Source organism: Pongo pygmaeus, chromosome 11 (assembly GCF_028885625.2).
Source record: "Pongo pygmaeus isolate AG05252 chromosome 11, NHGRI_mPonPyg2-v2.0_pri, whole genome shotgun sequence".
Classification (NCBI taxonomy): Eukaryota; Metazoa; Chordata; class Mammalia; order Primates; family Hominidae; genus Pongo; species Pongo pygmaeus.
The window spans coordinates 23,867,781-23,881,415 of record NC_072384.2 but is presented as its reverse complement, the minus strand read 5'-3'; the positions used below and the strand labels follow the sequence as shown (position 1 = coordinate 23,881,415).

General features: G+C 48.9%; 1 protein-coding gene across 2 annotated transcripts in view; it reads right to left on the bottom strand.

Moving 5' to 3' along the window:
* Positions 1-10,902, bottom strand: part of TFCP2L1 (transcription factor CP2 like 1) — a 71,023-nt gene extending 60,121 nt beyond the window's left edge. For both annotated transcript variants that reach the window (XM_054478736.2, XM_054478737.2), the window contains exons 1-2: positions 10,772-10,902; positions 6,831-6,982 (exon numbers count right to left, since the gene is read on the bottom strand). In XM_054478736.2, coding sequence (XP_054334711.1) covers positions 6,831-6,982; positions 10,772-10,833 — 214 coding nt within the window. In that variant the 5' untranslated portion in view covers positions 10,834-10,902. The remainder of the gene's footprint in view (positions 1-6,830; positions 6,983-10,771) is intronic.
* Positions 10,903-13,635: the final 2,733 nt, after the last annotated feature.

Here is a 13,635-nt window from a genome sequence, read left to right as displayed (position 1 = left end):
ATCCCAGCTACGCAGGAGGCTGAGGCAGAAGAATTGCTTGAACCCGGGAGGCGGAAGTTGCAGTGAGCCGAGGTCACACCACTGCACTCCAGCCTGGGTAACAGAGCGAGACTCTGTCTCAAAAAAAAAAAAAAAAAAACCCAATTGTATCAATGCCTTTTGGTCATATGATGAAGAATAGGCTACTTAAATGAGGTACGCTGAAAAAGATATCTAGTGCAGCATTACTGATTGCGGGGGGATAAAATCATGCCTATTTTTAGATTTTCTAAATATTTACAGAGCACCTACTATACTCTCAAGGCACCCAGCTTAATACTGAGGATACAGGTTGAGCATCCCTAATCCAAAAATCCAAAACCTGAAACTTTTTGAGTCCTGATGTGATCCCACATACTGTCCACACGGGTGGCTGAGATCATCTTTTCTGATGACTCAATGTACACAAAGCTTTGTTTTATAAACAAAATTATTTAAAATATTGTATAAAATTACCTTCATCCTATGTGCCTAAGGTGTATATGAAACATAAGTGAATTTCGTGTTTAGATGTGGGTCAGAGCCTCAAAACATCTCATCATGGATATGCAAATATCCGAAAAATTCAAGAAAATCCAAAAACCAAAATACTTCCAATCCCAAGCATTTAGGAAAAGGGGTATTCTTCAGCCTATACTTTAAAATTTTAGGGGCCAGGCGGTGGCTCATGCCTGTAATCCCAACACTTTGGGAGGCCAAGGAGGATTGCTTGAGCTCAGAAGTTTGAGACCAGCCTCGGCAACATAGTGGGATCTTGTCTCTACAAAAAATAGAAAAATTAGCTGGGCGTGGTAGCACATGTTTGTCCCAGCTACTTGAGAGGCTGAGGCAAGAGGACTAATTGTTCTAGAAGGTGGAGGCTGCAGTGAGCCATGATTGTACCACTGCATTCAGCCTGGGTGAAAAAGCAAGACCTCGTTCCCCCAAAAAAAAAAAAAAAAAACTTAATACATGGCTCAGCCCTAGAACTTCCATTCTATTATGGGAGGCAGACACTAAAACAATTACATTGTGTATTTTTTCCAGCAGTTATGACAATATTCTGCCCTAAAGAACAAAAGGAAATAGTGAAATAACATGTAGAGGCCGGGCGCGGTGGCTCACGCCTGTAATCCCAGCACTTTGGGAGGCCAAGGCGGGCAGATCACGAGGTCAGGAAATCGAGACCATCCTGGCTAACATGGTGAAACCCCGTCTCTACTAAAAATACAAACAATTAGCCAGGTGTGGCGGTGGGCGCCTGTAGTCCCAGCTACTCGGGAGGCTGAGGCAGGAGAATGGCGTAAACCCGGGAGGCGAAGCTGGCAGTGAGCCGAGATTGCGCCACTGCACTCCAGCCTGGGCGACAGAGCGAGACTCCGTCTCAAAAAAAAAAAAGAAATATGTAGACATTTTACATGTTTAGGATACTTTTAATAATAACGGAAAATGTTATCACAAGAACAGTATTTAATAAAAGCAAGAAACAACCACATAAAGCATAATCTCATCCATTTGGTATTTGGTTTTTTAAGAAAAAGTATAGAAGGAAGACTTTTCTTTTTTGTTTTGTTTTGTTTTGTTTTTGAGACACAGTCTCGCTGTATCACCCAAGCTAGAGTGCAGTGGCTCAATCTTGGCTCACTGCAGCCTCTGCCTTCTGGGTTCAAGCAATTATCCTGCCTCAGCCTTCCAAGCAGCTGGGATTACAGGTGCCCATCATCACACCCAGCTAATTTTTGTATTTTTAGTAAAGATGAGATTTCACCACATTGGCCAGGCTGGTCTTGAACTCCTGACCTCAGATGATCCACTTGCCTCAGCCTCCCAAAGTACTGGGATTACAGGCATGAGCCACCGCGCCCAGTCGAGAAGGAAGTCTTAATGGTTGTAACCCTCTGTAAGAATAAATTATTGGGAATGGCTAAAAAGAATAATGAAAGGAACCTCTCTGACATAGGAAAACATTTCTAAGCTACAAAAATTAGTTCAATGAGGAATTCAACAAGAACATCAGCAGCACAGGACAAGTCTGTCTGTTGCTTGCAGATAAGGGTCTGTTGCTTGCCTTACAATTTAGGATATGTTTTTTTTTTTAAGTTATACTTAAGTTCTGGGATACCTGTGCAGAACGTGCAGGTATGCAACATAGGTATACATGTGCCATGGTGGTTTGCTGCACCCATCAACCCATAACCTATATTAGGTATTTCTCCTAATGCTATCCCTCCCCTTGACCCCCCCACCCCCCGACAGGCCCCAGTGTGTGATCTCCCCTCCCTGTGCCCATATATTCTCATTGTTCAACTCCCACTTATGAGTGAGAACATGTGGAGTTTAGTTTTCTGTTCCTGTGTTAGTTTGCTGAGAATGATGGGTTTTTAATGTTTCACAAGTGTCCCAGCGCTTTGAGAGGCCGAGGTGGAAGGACTGCTTGAGCCCAGGAGTTCAAGAGCAGCCTGGGAAACATGGCAAAACTCCATCTCTACCAAAATTACAAAAATTAGCCGGGTGTGGTGGCACACAACTGTAGTCCCAGCTACTCAGGAGGCTGAGGCAGGAGGATCCCCTGAGCCCGGGAGGCAGAGGCTGCAGTGAGCTGAGACAGAGCTACTGCACTCCAGTCTGGGTGATGGAGCAAGACCCTGTCTCAAAAAAAAAAAAAAAAAAAAAAAAAGCCACAAAAAATGTTTCAGAATTGACTTTTTAAATTTGTGAGATAAAGGTAGGAAAAGTCAGGCAATAACTAGAAAATAAACAAATTCAGATCTTCATATCACATCATAAATTCCAAATGCATTTCAGTAAGTGTAAAAATTTAGACACCTCTAAATGAAATTCAGAAAACTACTCAGCTAATTGATTTTGGGATGAGCAGCCATTTTCTTTTAAGCATAAAAGAAAAGTTTATTTTCAAAGAATAAAAGATTTGACTATAGACATTTAAAATAGATCTCTACAGAGGAAAAAAATCACAACATATACCTTACACCATAAATATAGTTATCACCCAATGAAAGTTAAATGGCCTGCAACCATCAGAGAAAAATACTTGCAAAAAATGGGAGCTAAAAGGTTGGTATTCTTCATAAATAGTATGCCCTTATCCATAAAACATAAATATCCCAACAAAAATGTGCAAAGGACAGGAATATAATAAACAAATTAAACAGATCAATAAATGTATTTTAAAATATCCAACTGCATTAACAATCACAGAACTGCTCATTTAAGGCCAGGGGTGGTGGTACACACCTATAGTCCCAGCTACTCAGGAAGCTAAGGAGGGAGGATTACTTGAGCTCAGAAATTTGGGTCCAGCCTGGGCAACCCAAGCCAGACCCCAGCTCAAAAAAGAAAAGAAATGTTAGTTTAGGATTAAATTCCATGTTTCACTAATCAGATGACAAAAAACAATAATCAATATTGGAAAAGAGACAATAAAATGTATACTGCTGGCTGGCACGTAAATTGGTACATTCTTCTGAGAAAGCAATTTGGTGATATGCATCAAAAGCCTCAATGTTCAAACCCTTTGATCCAGAAATTCTACTTCTTAGGTATTTATTTTCAACATACATAAATAATCAACATTTCACAGGAAGATTTATATGCAAGGATGCTGTTCATCATAATAGCATTTAATTTCTAACTGGAAACTAAGTGGCCATAATATGAAACAGTTAAAGTCATAGAAATATACAATGTAATACTGCGCAGCCATTACAAAAATGCAAGTCCTCAAATCATTTTCAATGACATGAGACAGCTGACAAATATAGTAAATGAAAAAAAGGATATATGTCTGTAGCATAATCACAGAAATATATATAAACATGTAGAAATAAGGTTAGCAGTGGTTTCTGGTGAAATCGGAGGGGATTTTAATTTTGTTTTAATTGTCTTCCTTTTGCTTTTCTAAATTATTCAAACTTTCTATAAAGTAGATTATTTTAATAACCTACAAAATATAATTTTAAAAATATAAATATACCAAATTAACATGAGATGATGAGACCATAGGGGTAACTCCTTTTTCTCTCTTTTAACTGATCTATGAGAGGATCAACTTTTAAAACTCTTTTTAAAAAAACCTAGTAGGCTGGGCACAGTGGCTCACGCCTGTAATCCCAGCACTTTGGGAGGCTAAGGCAGGTGGATCACCTGAGATCAGGAGTTTGAGACCAGCCTGGCCAACATGGTGAAACCCCGTCTCTACTAAAAATACAAAAATTAGGTGGGCATGGTGGCACATGCCTGTAATCCCAGCTACTTGGGAGGCTGAAGCAGGACAATCGCTTGAACCCAGGAGGCAGAGGTTGCAGTGAGCCAAGGCTGCACCACTGCACTCCAGCCTGGGTGACAGAGCAAGACTCTGTCTCAAAAAGAAGAAAGGAAAAAAAAAACACCTAGAGGGTGGCCAGGCCTGGTGGCTCACACCTGTAATCCCAGCACTTTGGAAACCCAAGCTAGGTGGATCACTTGAGGCCAGGAGTTCAAGACCAGCCTGGCCAACATGGAGAAACCCCGCCTCTACTAAAAATACAAAAATTAGCTGGGTGTGGTAGCACACACCTGAAAAACCAGCTACTTGGGAGGCTGAGGCAGGAGAATTGCTTGAACCCAGGAGGCAGAGGTTGCAGTGAACCGAGATCGTGTCATTGAACTCCAGCCTGGGAGACAAAGCAAGACTCTGCTTCAAAAAAAAAGGAGTTGGAAGGGGTGGAGGAAAGGTAAGGAACTCAGCTAATGGCCTTACCAACTGGAGCAGGGGCCAGGGCAGGGCCAGACACACAATATCTTGGTCTAGGGGCAAGACCTCAGACCTTGGACCCACTCCTCAGCACCACAGGACTTAGCCAACAAGAAGAACCACATCAAAGCTCAATGAATGCTATAAACGTCTCATTTTCCCCTGCTAAATTTAAGCAAAAAAGCAGAGGCCCAAAGAGGAAAGAAAGTGCTCAAAGGCACATAACCAGTTGGTAGCACTTGACCTTCCATGAAAGTGAAAGGCAAATGGCAAAAACCATTCCACACAGCGGCACAGACGCACACGTGGCCACGTCACCCACCAACCATGGCCACCGTCCGCTGCAGATGGTGCACAGGTCTCCGGGCCTGAGCAGGAAGCTTCTAAAGCTGAGGGAGCTCGGCTGAGCAAGAACAACTGAGGCCAGCAGAGCTGCCCTTGGAGATAAAACATCACTTTCCACTGCGGCCCCTCCACAATGAGAGGGGGTTGCTTCTACCCAGAGGGAGGCAGACAGAGCCAGCTACTACTTCTGAGCTAGTTTCTCGGCCCAGAAGCTGGCAAGTTCAGCAGTAAGCAGAGAGCCTGATGACCACATTGGACTTCCACCCTGGCTGGCTCCCCAAATTGAGGAATCAAAGTTCGCGGAGAGGAAGCTACACATGTAAGACAAATTGCTACGACACTGCAGCTCCCCCGCAATTCCCTGTGACCCCACAGAAACCAGCGTTCCTCTGCCTGTCTGCTCTGTCTATTGAAAGTAGAGGGGTATCATACCAGTCGGGGTAGAGCAGACACACAGTCCTTTGCTCATCCTTGCTGGATGCCTGGGTGGGTGGCCAGAACTGTTTCACGTCTGGGGCACACAAACAATAAAAGATAAAGTAGAAGGTGACAAATCCACATGATGCCTGGGTGGTCATGAGATGACCCAGGAATAAAGTGCAAAAAAAGTGCATACTCATAATCATGATAGAACCACAAAAACACCATCCATCAGGACACTTGCCCACGTGTTCTGGAAAAGGGAACCAGCAACTGAACAACCACTATCACACCAGGCACCTCACAGACCTTCATTCTTTTAAACTCCACAAAATTATACTTCTTGTTTTACACATGAAAACACTGAGGCTCAGAGAAAAAAAAAAAAGGCAGCTCCAAGTCACAGAGCTAGGAAGTGCCAGAGTTGGAATTCAAACTCCAAAGCCTGTTTCTCTCAGGACATGGTGAGGGAACTTGTCCCCATCACCACAGAGGGCTTTTGTCTAGCACGGATGGAACCCTGCTCCGGTGCTGCACAGGACACAGGCCAGCCATCCCACCACTGCCAGGTGCAGCTCCAGGACCTGGGATGCTGACGGTACTCAGTGTATGTCTTCAAAGGACACAATCATGGTCACAATAAATAGTCACAATGTGTCCAGGCGCAGTGGCTTAGGCCTATAATCCCAGCACTTTGGGAGGCCCAGGCAGGTGGATCACTTGAGCCCAGGAGTTTGAGACCAGCCTGGGCAACATAGTGAGACCCCCCAGCTCTACAAAAAATTTAAAAATTAGCCGGGCATGGTGGTCTACACCTGTGATCCCAGCTACTCGGGAGGTTAAGGTGGGAGGGTCACTTGGGTTGAGGAGATCAAGGGTGCAGTGAGCCATGATCATGCCACTGCATGCCAGCCTGGGCAACAGAGCAAGACCCCCTCAAAAAAGGAAAAAAAAAGAAAGAAAGAAAGAAGGAAGGGAGGGAGGGAGGGAGGGAGGAAGGGAGGGAGGGAAAAACAGTAATAATGCTAGCATCTGCTCCATGGAGGGGCTATAGGAGGAATGCAGAGTGTTACCCTGTTACCCGCGTAAGGCATCTGATGTTTCCATTTTTCAGATGCAGACATTGAGGCTGGAGGGGGTCACACAGCTGGGAAATGGAATCTGAACCTGCACCTGTTCTTTCCCGAGCCCCATCTCACCCACCGTAACAAAGTCACAAGGCCCAAATGGGCCTTTCATATCAACTCCCCACTGCTTCTGGGTTCTGCCCTGGCCCAGGGCCTCCGGCCACTACCTTGGTTGAGATAGGTCAGCGTCTCTTCATGCAGCTTCACGGCTGGGGACGTGGCAGCACACAACACATATTGCAGGGGTGGCAGGCGGGCCTCGTTCTCGGGGGACAGCTGGGGTTCCTCCTGCTTGAAGATGGGCAGAGCGAGCACATCACTGCAACACACAGGAAGCAGAGGTCAGGAGCAGAGCCCCGGGGGGCTCCTGCACAGAGCCAGGGCGAAGCTGGAGAGACGACGCAGACCACCGGGGCCCAGGGTGACACAGCACACACATTGCAGGATGCTGGCTGCACTCCTGCAACCCTCGCACACTCTAGATGCTTTAAAACAGAGGAAACCGCTCCTTCATGACTCTAGTTTCACTCAATGATGCCCCAAAACACTGATTCAATCAGCCCATCAAGGAGGTAAAAGGGCAAAGTTAGCTAACATCTACAGAAATACTCTCCATGCCAGAGACAGGCTAGCAGCGAAGGGACCTCTAAGACATTTATTTGGTTTCTATCCACAAGCGATCACTCATAAAGTCTCACTTTTAGAATAAAAATCTAAACAAACATTTTTATTTTTTAATCAACAATTCCATTTACCGGCCACATCTCATAGCAATACAACCCTGTCCTCCAGGCTCTGTAAACTATGCAAACGAACAGACCACTTCCTTCCCTCCCTGAGTACCTGGGTTGAGACATTCCTCCATCCCTTCTAAAGAGAGGACAACTGGACACTGTTTTCAGGGTCATTCTAATCTGTCCAAAAGGCAAACAGGAAGGAAGGACCTTGGCTTCAAGTCTGTGTTTGTGTGGTTGTTTTTTTTTTGGGGTGGGGGGGACGGAGTTTCACTCTTGTTGTCCAGGCTGGAGTGCAAGTGGCACGATCTCAGCTCACTGCAACCTCCACCTCCCGAGTTCAAGCAATTCTCATGCCTCAGCCTCCTGAGTAGCTGGGATTACAGGAATAAGCCACCACGCCTGGCTAATTTTTGTATTTTTAGTAGAGACAGGGTTTCACCATGTTGATCAGGCTGGTCACTAACTCCTGACCTCAGGTGATCCACCCACCTCGGCCTCCCAAAGTGCTGGGATTACAGGTGTGAGCCACCACGCCCAGCCCAGTCTATTTTCTTATCCAAGTGGGAAATCTTGAAAAATCCTTGCTCCAAGTTTCTTTTCCTCCACCTCTTAACAAAACTCCCCACATTAAAAAAAAAAAAAAAAAAAAAAAAAAATGAAGTCATCATCCTGCGACTTAGGGAGGAACTTGTTTCTGGACGTATTTTTTAGGCCAGGAACAGTGGCTCATGCCTGAAATCCCAGTACTTTGGGAGGCTGAGGTGAGAAGACTGCTTGAAGCCAGGATTTTGAGACCAGCCTGGGCAACATAGTGAGACCCCACCATCTCTAAAAAAAAAAAAAGGAAAAAGAAAGAAACAAAAAACCCAGCATTTTAAAAATGCCCTTACAAGGGACAAAGAATTCCTTGAGAACATGAATGACCTCCAGGCAGGCAAGGCTTGTGTAAGGCCTCTAAATTATGAGCAGCACATAAACAAGTGCCAAAAAAGTGCCAGTGCCCTTATCTTGATAACCCTCTTCCCTTCGTGGGTCCCTGACTAGGAATCCAATTAGCTGACCCCACTTGTCTGTATAAACAGAGTCACTGGTACAATCTGTTCCTCGCACATCATAAACAAGCGTCTCTACAACACAAACCCGGCACACACCCCATCAACATCTAATCAATTTTCAGAACGAAAAGCCTGGCATTGAGCACACACCTGGAAAACCTGCCCTGTGTGGGCCTCCCCCATCACCATCCACTGCCGAAAAATAAGGGTGCAAGGCCGTCTCAGCTTCCCCCACAGGGCGTCTTCCTTTTGTCAGAGCAGGGCACACTCCCAGCCCGGGTGGTTCTCTAGGAACACTGGGGATTGCATAATTTCATGTTTGCCCAGACCATGTCAAGTTAATAATCCACGGACTGCTGCCTTTAAATTTTTTAAAAAGGGGCGGGTGGGCGGAGGAAGTTAAGAACCATCCCTCAACAGTAACTTGTTTCAAGCCTGGCATCTTTATTTGCCAAGGAATAAAAGTCACGAGAACATCAAACAGAAAGGGGGAAGGGAGTAAAGGCCTCTACCCTGGTGAGGTCAGACAGCTTGCAGAAGTTCTGCCAAGTGAGGAGACGACCAAAAATAAAATACAAAAAACGCAAGGAAAAGGACCAGACCCTCCCTCTAGAGTCAGGTGACCAGGGGCATATGCACAAACCCCCACCTTGGCCCTCACTGAGGGCAAAACTCCCAGCTTCCAAGAAGTGAAATAAAAAAGGGCAAGGACTTCTTCATCCATGGTCCCCCCCGATGACCCCAGAAGCCAATATGGCTTTACAGCACCACCCACTCCCAATGCTCACCCTCCTCCTTTCACCAAATCCTAAAAGGTACCTGAGCTACTCCAGACAAACTTCCATCTCGGTAGCAGATGTCAGAACTGTACCTCCCAGGCAGGGGAGAATTGTTCCCTAACGGGGTGAGGACGTTGTAGGTATCTAGGAAGTTTCAAGTACACTCACCTTCAACTCAGGGTCACCTTCAAACTCATTGTTAAGATATGGCAACATACTTAATGGCAGCAAACTAAAATTTAGGCAAAGCTACAACTAAAACTTCAGTACAGTAAAAATGTATTCAATTGTAGCATTTCTTGCAAGTGAACGGACACTTTATCTGTGGGTGATTAACATCTCCTCCTGGGCTTCCCTCTGGTGACATCACCGTGGTCTGCCGGGTGGCTGTCAGCCTTTAAGGCTCTAGACCTTTGCCATCTCCAACTACTTTGGCCCATGAATAAAAACAGCAGATACATCAGCTAAATTCAATCATTCCCCCGCCTTCAGGAAAAGGGGATGTCTTCAGGGAGGACAAATACCTACCAGCAGCCAGGAATTACAAATAACGTTTTAAGATCTAAGTGGGAACTTCTTGGGGCCAAAACTAGCACTTAAAGGTAGCTCTAGTATGGGGGCTGTCAATGCCTGTGACTCCTTCGGCCTCATAATTCATTTTCCCTGAGCCCATATCAAATGCCCTTTGGGTTAAATTAGGCACATTTCATAAACTGTGACTAGGATGGAAATAAGGACAGGCTAAAGCTGGTTCAGGCGAGTTCACAAACTGAAATAACTGCCCATTAGTCCCGGCCAGCAGCAGAACAGGGAAAAACAATCCTCCGGGAGAGAGCACACGGGGTCCTACTGCTAAGAGGGGCTAGTGGGGAACTGTGCAAAACACGCAGGACTTACTTTCCCCTCTGAAGGGCACATACTCAAATCCCTCCAGAAGAAGAAAGATTTCCACCAAGGGCAATAACCACGCGGGCCTCGGGCGAACACGCGCAAGACCATCGCGGGGAGTGGGGCGGCCTGCCCCTCCGATCCCGCCGCCCCTGGCCGCCGCCCGCCCCTCGTCCGAGGAAGGGCACTGCAGAGGGCGCGAGGCTGGGAGAGGAGCCCCGGCGGAGACGGGCAAAGAGCAGGCGACGAACTTCCCCGGGCCGGGCACCAGGCTGCTGGCAGGAAGTTTCCTCTACTTCTCCGATACGCGGGGCAGAGAAGGGCCGCAGGGGGCGCACGGGCCAGGGAAGGCGGCGGTTCGGCAGGTGCGCGCCCTGCACGCTCTCTGCCGCCTGGGAGGAGCCCTCGCAGGCATAGGGCTCTGCGCGCTCGCCTCCCCAGCGGGCCCCCAACTCTGCACGTCGGGTCCCGCCGGCGTCCATCTGTCAGTCCCTAGGCGGGACGCTGGGCGGGTCTCTCAGTCCCCAGAGGGCGGACAGCGGGGAGGCCAGGGCCCAGCAGGGGCGCCCCCTCTCCGCCCCTGGACGTCCAACGGCGCCCGGCCCGCCAGCCCCGCCCGAGCCCCGCGGGGACGGCGCGCGGCCCTTACCGCAGGTAGCTGCCGGAGTTGTGCTGGTTGTAGTGCTCGGGCTGCGTGTGCCAGAAGAGCATGGCTGGAGCTCCCAGCGCGCCGACCGGGGCGCTGCAGCGAGCGCAGACGCGGGATGCGCGGAGCTCCCACCGGCGGCTTCGCGCTCCGAAACCGCGGTACCGGCCGGCTCGGCGCATTTATCGGCGGTCCAGGGGCGGGACCGCGGCGAGACCCGCCCCCCAGGAAGCGCGGCCCGGAGGGCGGCTCCCCGCGGCCGCCGCACCTGGCTGACTCCCGCGCGTGCCTTTCCGGCGGGCGAGCGAGCGCACCTCTGGGGCGGCCAGACCAGAGGGCTCTGGGGCGGGCGGGGCGCTCTCCCCCAACCACCGATGTGGGGCTCAGGTAACCCTTGCCGCCCCCAAGCCGCTCCACACGGCCCCTCTGCCCTACTGCTCCCCACTCTACGCCCAAGGCCGGTCTCCAGAGCGGCTCCGAGATTTCCAGCCTGGGCCCTCTCTGTCCCCTTTCCTCGCTCTTGTTTTTTCATAGCACTTCAGACGCTCTGAAATCATGGGGTTTTTTTGTTTGTTTGTTTTTTGTTTTTTTTTTTTTGAGACGGGGTCTCGCTCTGCCACCCAGGCTGGAGTGCAGTGGCGCGATCTCGGGGCTCACTGCAACCTCCCCTCCCAGATTCAAGCGATTCTCCTACCTCAGCCTCCCGCGTAGCTGGGATTACAAGCGCCCCCCATCACGCCTGGCTAATTTTTTTATTGTTAGTAGAGATGGGGTTTCGCCATGTTGGCCAGGCTGGTCTCGAACTCCTGACCTCAGGTGATCCGCCCACCTTAGCCTCCCAAAGTGCTGGCATTACAGGCGTGAGCCACCGAGTCGGGCCGACATTTTTTTAGTTTTTATTTTTACTTGTGTACTGATTGTCTTTCCCATTAGACTGTAAGCTCCAAGAGGACAGAGTCTGGTTCTCTTAACACCCCGTTACCTGCACTGCCTAGAACAGTGCATGGGACATAGTTAAGATAAATATTTGTTGAGTAAACATAAAAAAAAAAAAGGAATGCACCAAAAGTAATCAGAGAAGGCTTCCTGGAGGAGGTGACATTGAGCTGAGACCTGATGGATGCAAAGGAAGCATCTCTGTGAACAACACCTAGGGAAAAATAGTTCCAGGCATAGTTCCCCACCCCCTTGGCAACAGTGACTGCCAAAGCCTTGAGGAAGACCTACTTGGCATGGCTGATCCTGGGGAGAGCTTAGGAGATGAGGTGAGGAGGGTGGGGAAGATCAGAGGGCCTGGCAGGCCAGGACAAGGAGCTAGGATTTTATTCTGTGTTTTAAGCAGAGGAGTCACCTGTATGATTTGCCTTTTGGAAAGATCAGTCAGGCAGCAGTGTAGACAGTGGGTCATGGGGTGGAGGGGAGGGCTATTAGGAGGGAGTGGAGTTCCCTGGAGCCCTGACCCATATCCAGGTGCTATCCGGTCCTCCAGTACACGGCACAGCACCTGGCACAGAGGAGATGGGGATTCTGTCCCTAAGTATTAATCCAGTCAAATGACATCCCTTGGGGACCTGGGTCCAGAACTCCCCATCCCCTAGGCATGGATGTGGGTAAAACCCTCCCTCACTCTGCTGTTCCTGCCCCCCTCCCTCCAGCCATAGGTCACAACTGGCGAACCACTTCCTCTGTGCAGCCCTCAAGGACTGCCACCTCCCCACTGTTCTGCCCTGTTAGGAGAATGGGAATATTTCCCCGGCTACAGGTGGTGCTGTGAGCAGACAGTCCCCCAGCCATCGGCTTCTCCAGGAACTGCCCCTGCTCAGAGAGCAGCCTTGCCCTCTGTCATGTCCCTCCTGGGATAGCCCACATCCCAGTGACTATCCCGGCAGAAGTATAAAAGCTTGGCCATCTCTGCCCGACTGGGGACAGTGCTGATGGGGTATTTTAGCCCCAGGACTCCCCATGAAGACAGTCGAAGCTGTCACAAGACCTGTGTCCTGCTCAGGGTCTCCCTCCTGCTTCCTTCCAGCTCCTTACCCAGGGGTTACTCTTAAGGGAACTTCCAAAGAAACATCCTGAACACCGACCCCCACAACCAACCCCACCCCATCAGGGTCCATGACAAACCCATTGTTTAGATGGGAAGCACTCTGGAGTGGTCTGGAAAGAACATGTCCTTTGCTGGACTCGTCCTTGAGTTCTAACAGGAGAGGTCCATGGGTGAGCAGCAGCGACAGTACAGTGTGGTCAGGGATGTAGAGGCTGCCCTGGCAACACAGAGGAGGACTCTGGAGCTCCAAAGAGGCTCCAGCATGAAGTGATATCTCCTGATGGATGGGTGAGTGGAAGTGAAACCAGTCTGTGGAGATGGAGGGAGGTCTCCGGCCCAGTAGACGCTCCTGCAAAGCCCTGGAGGAAGGGCAGTCAATATTATTAGATGGCTCAGACCTGGGTTTACTACTTAGCTCCATCTGAATATATGACCTTGGGTGGAGTAAATTGACCTCATACTGCTTCTCCCATCAAGAGGTGGTGTCTGTTTCCCTCCCCTCCCCCTTCCACCTGGGCTGACCCTGTGACTTACTTTAACCATAGAATGCAGAGGAAGTAATGCTGTTCCCTTCTGGGCTGGCCCCTAGGCAGCTTCTCTTTTTTTTTTTTTTTTGAGAAGAAGTTTCTTGTTGCCCAGGCTGGAGTGCAATGGCAGGATCTCAGCGCATTGCAAGCTCTGCCTCCTGGGTTCAAGCGATATTCCTGCCTCAGCCTCCTGAGTAGCTGGGATTACAGGTGCCTGCCACCACACCCAGCTAATTTTTTATATTTTAATTAGAGATGGGGTTTCACCATGTTGGCCAGGCTGGTCTGGA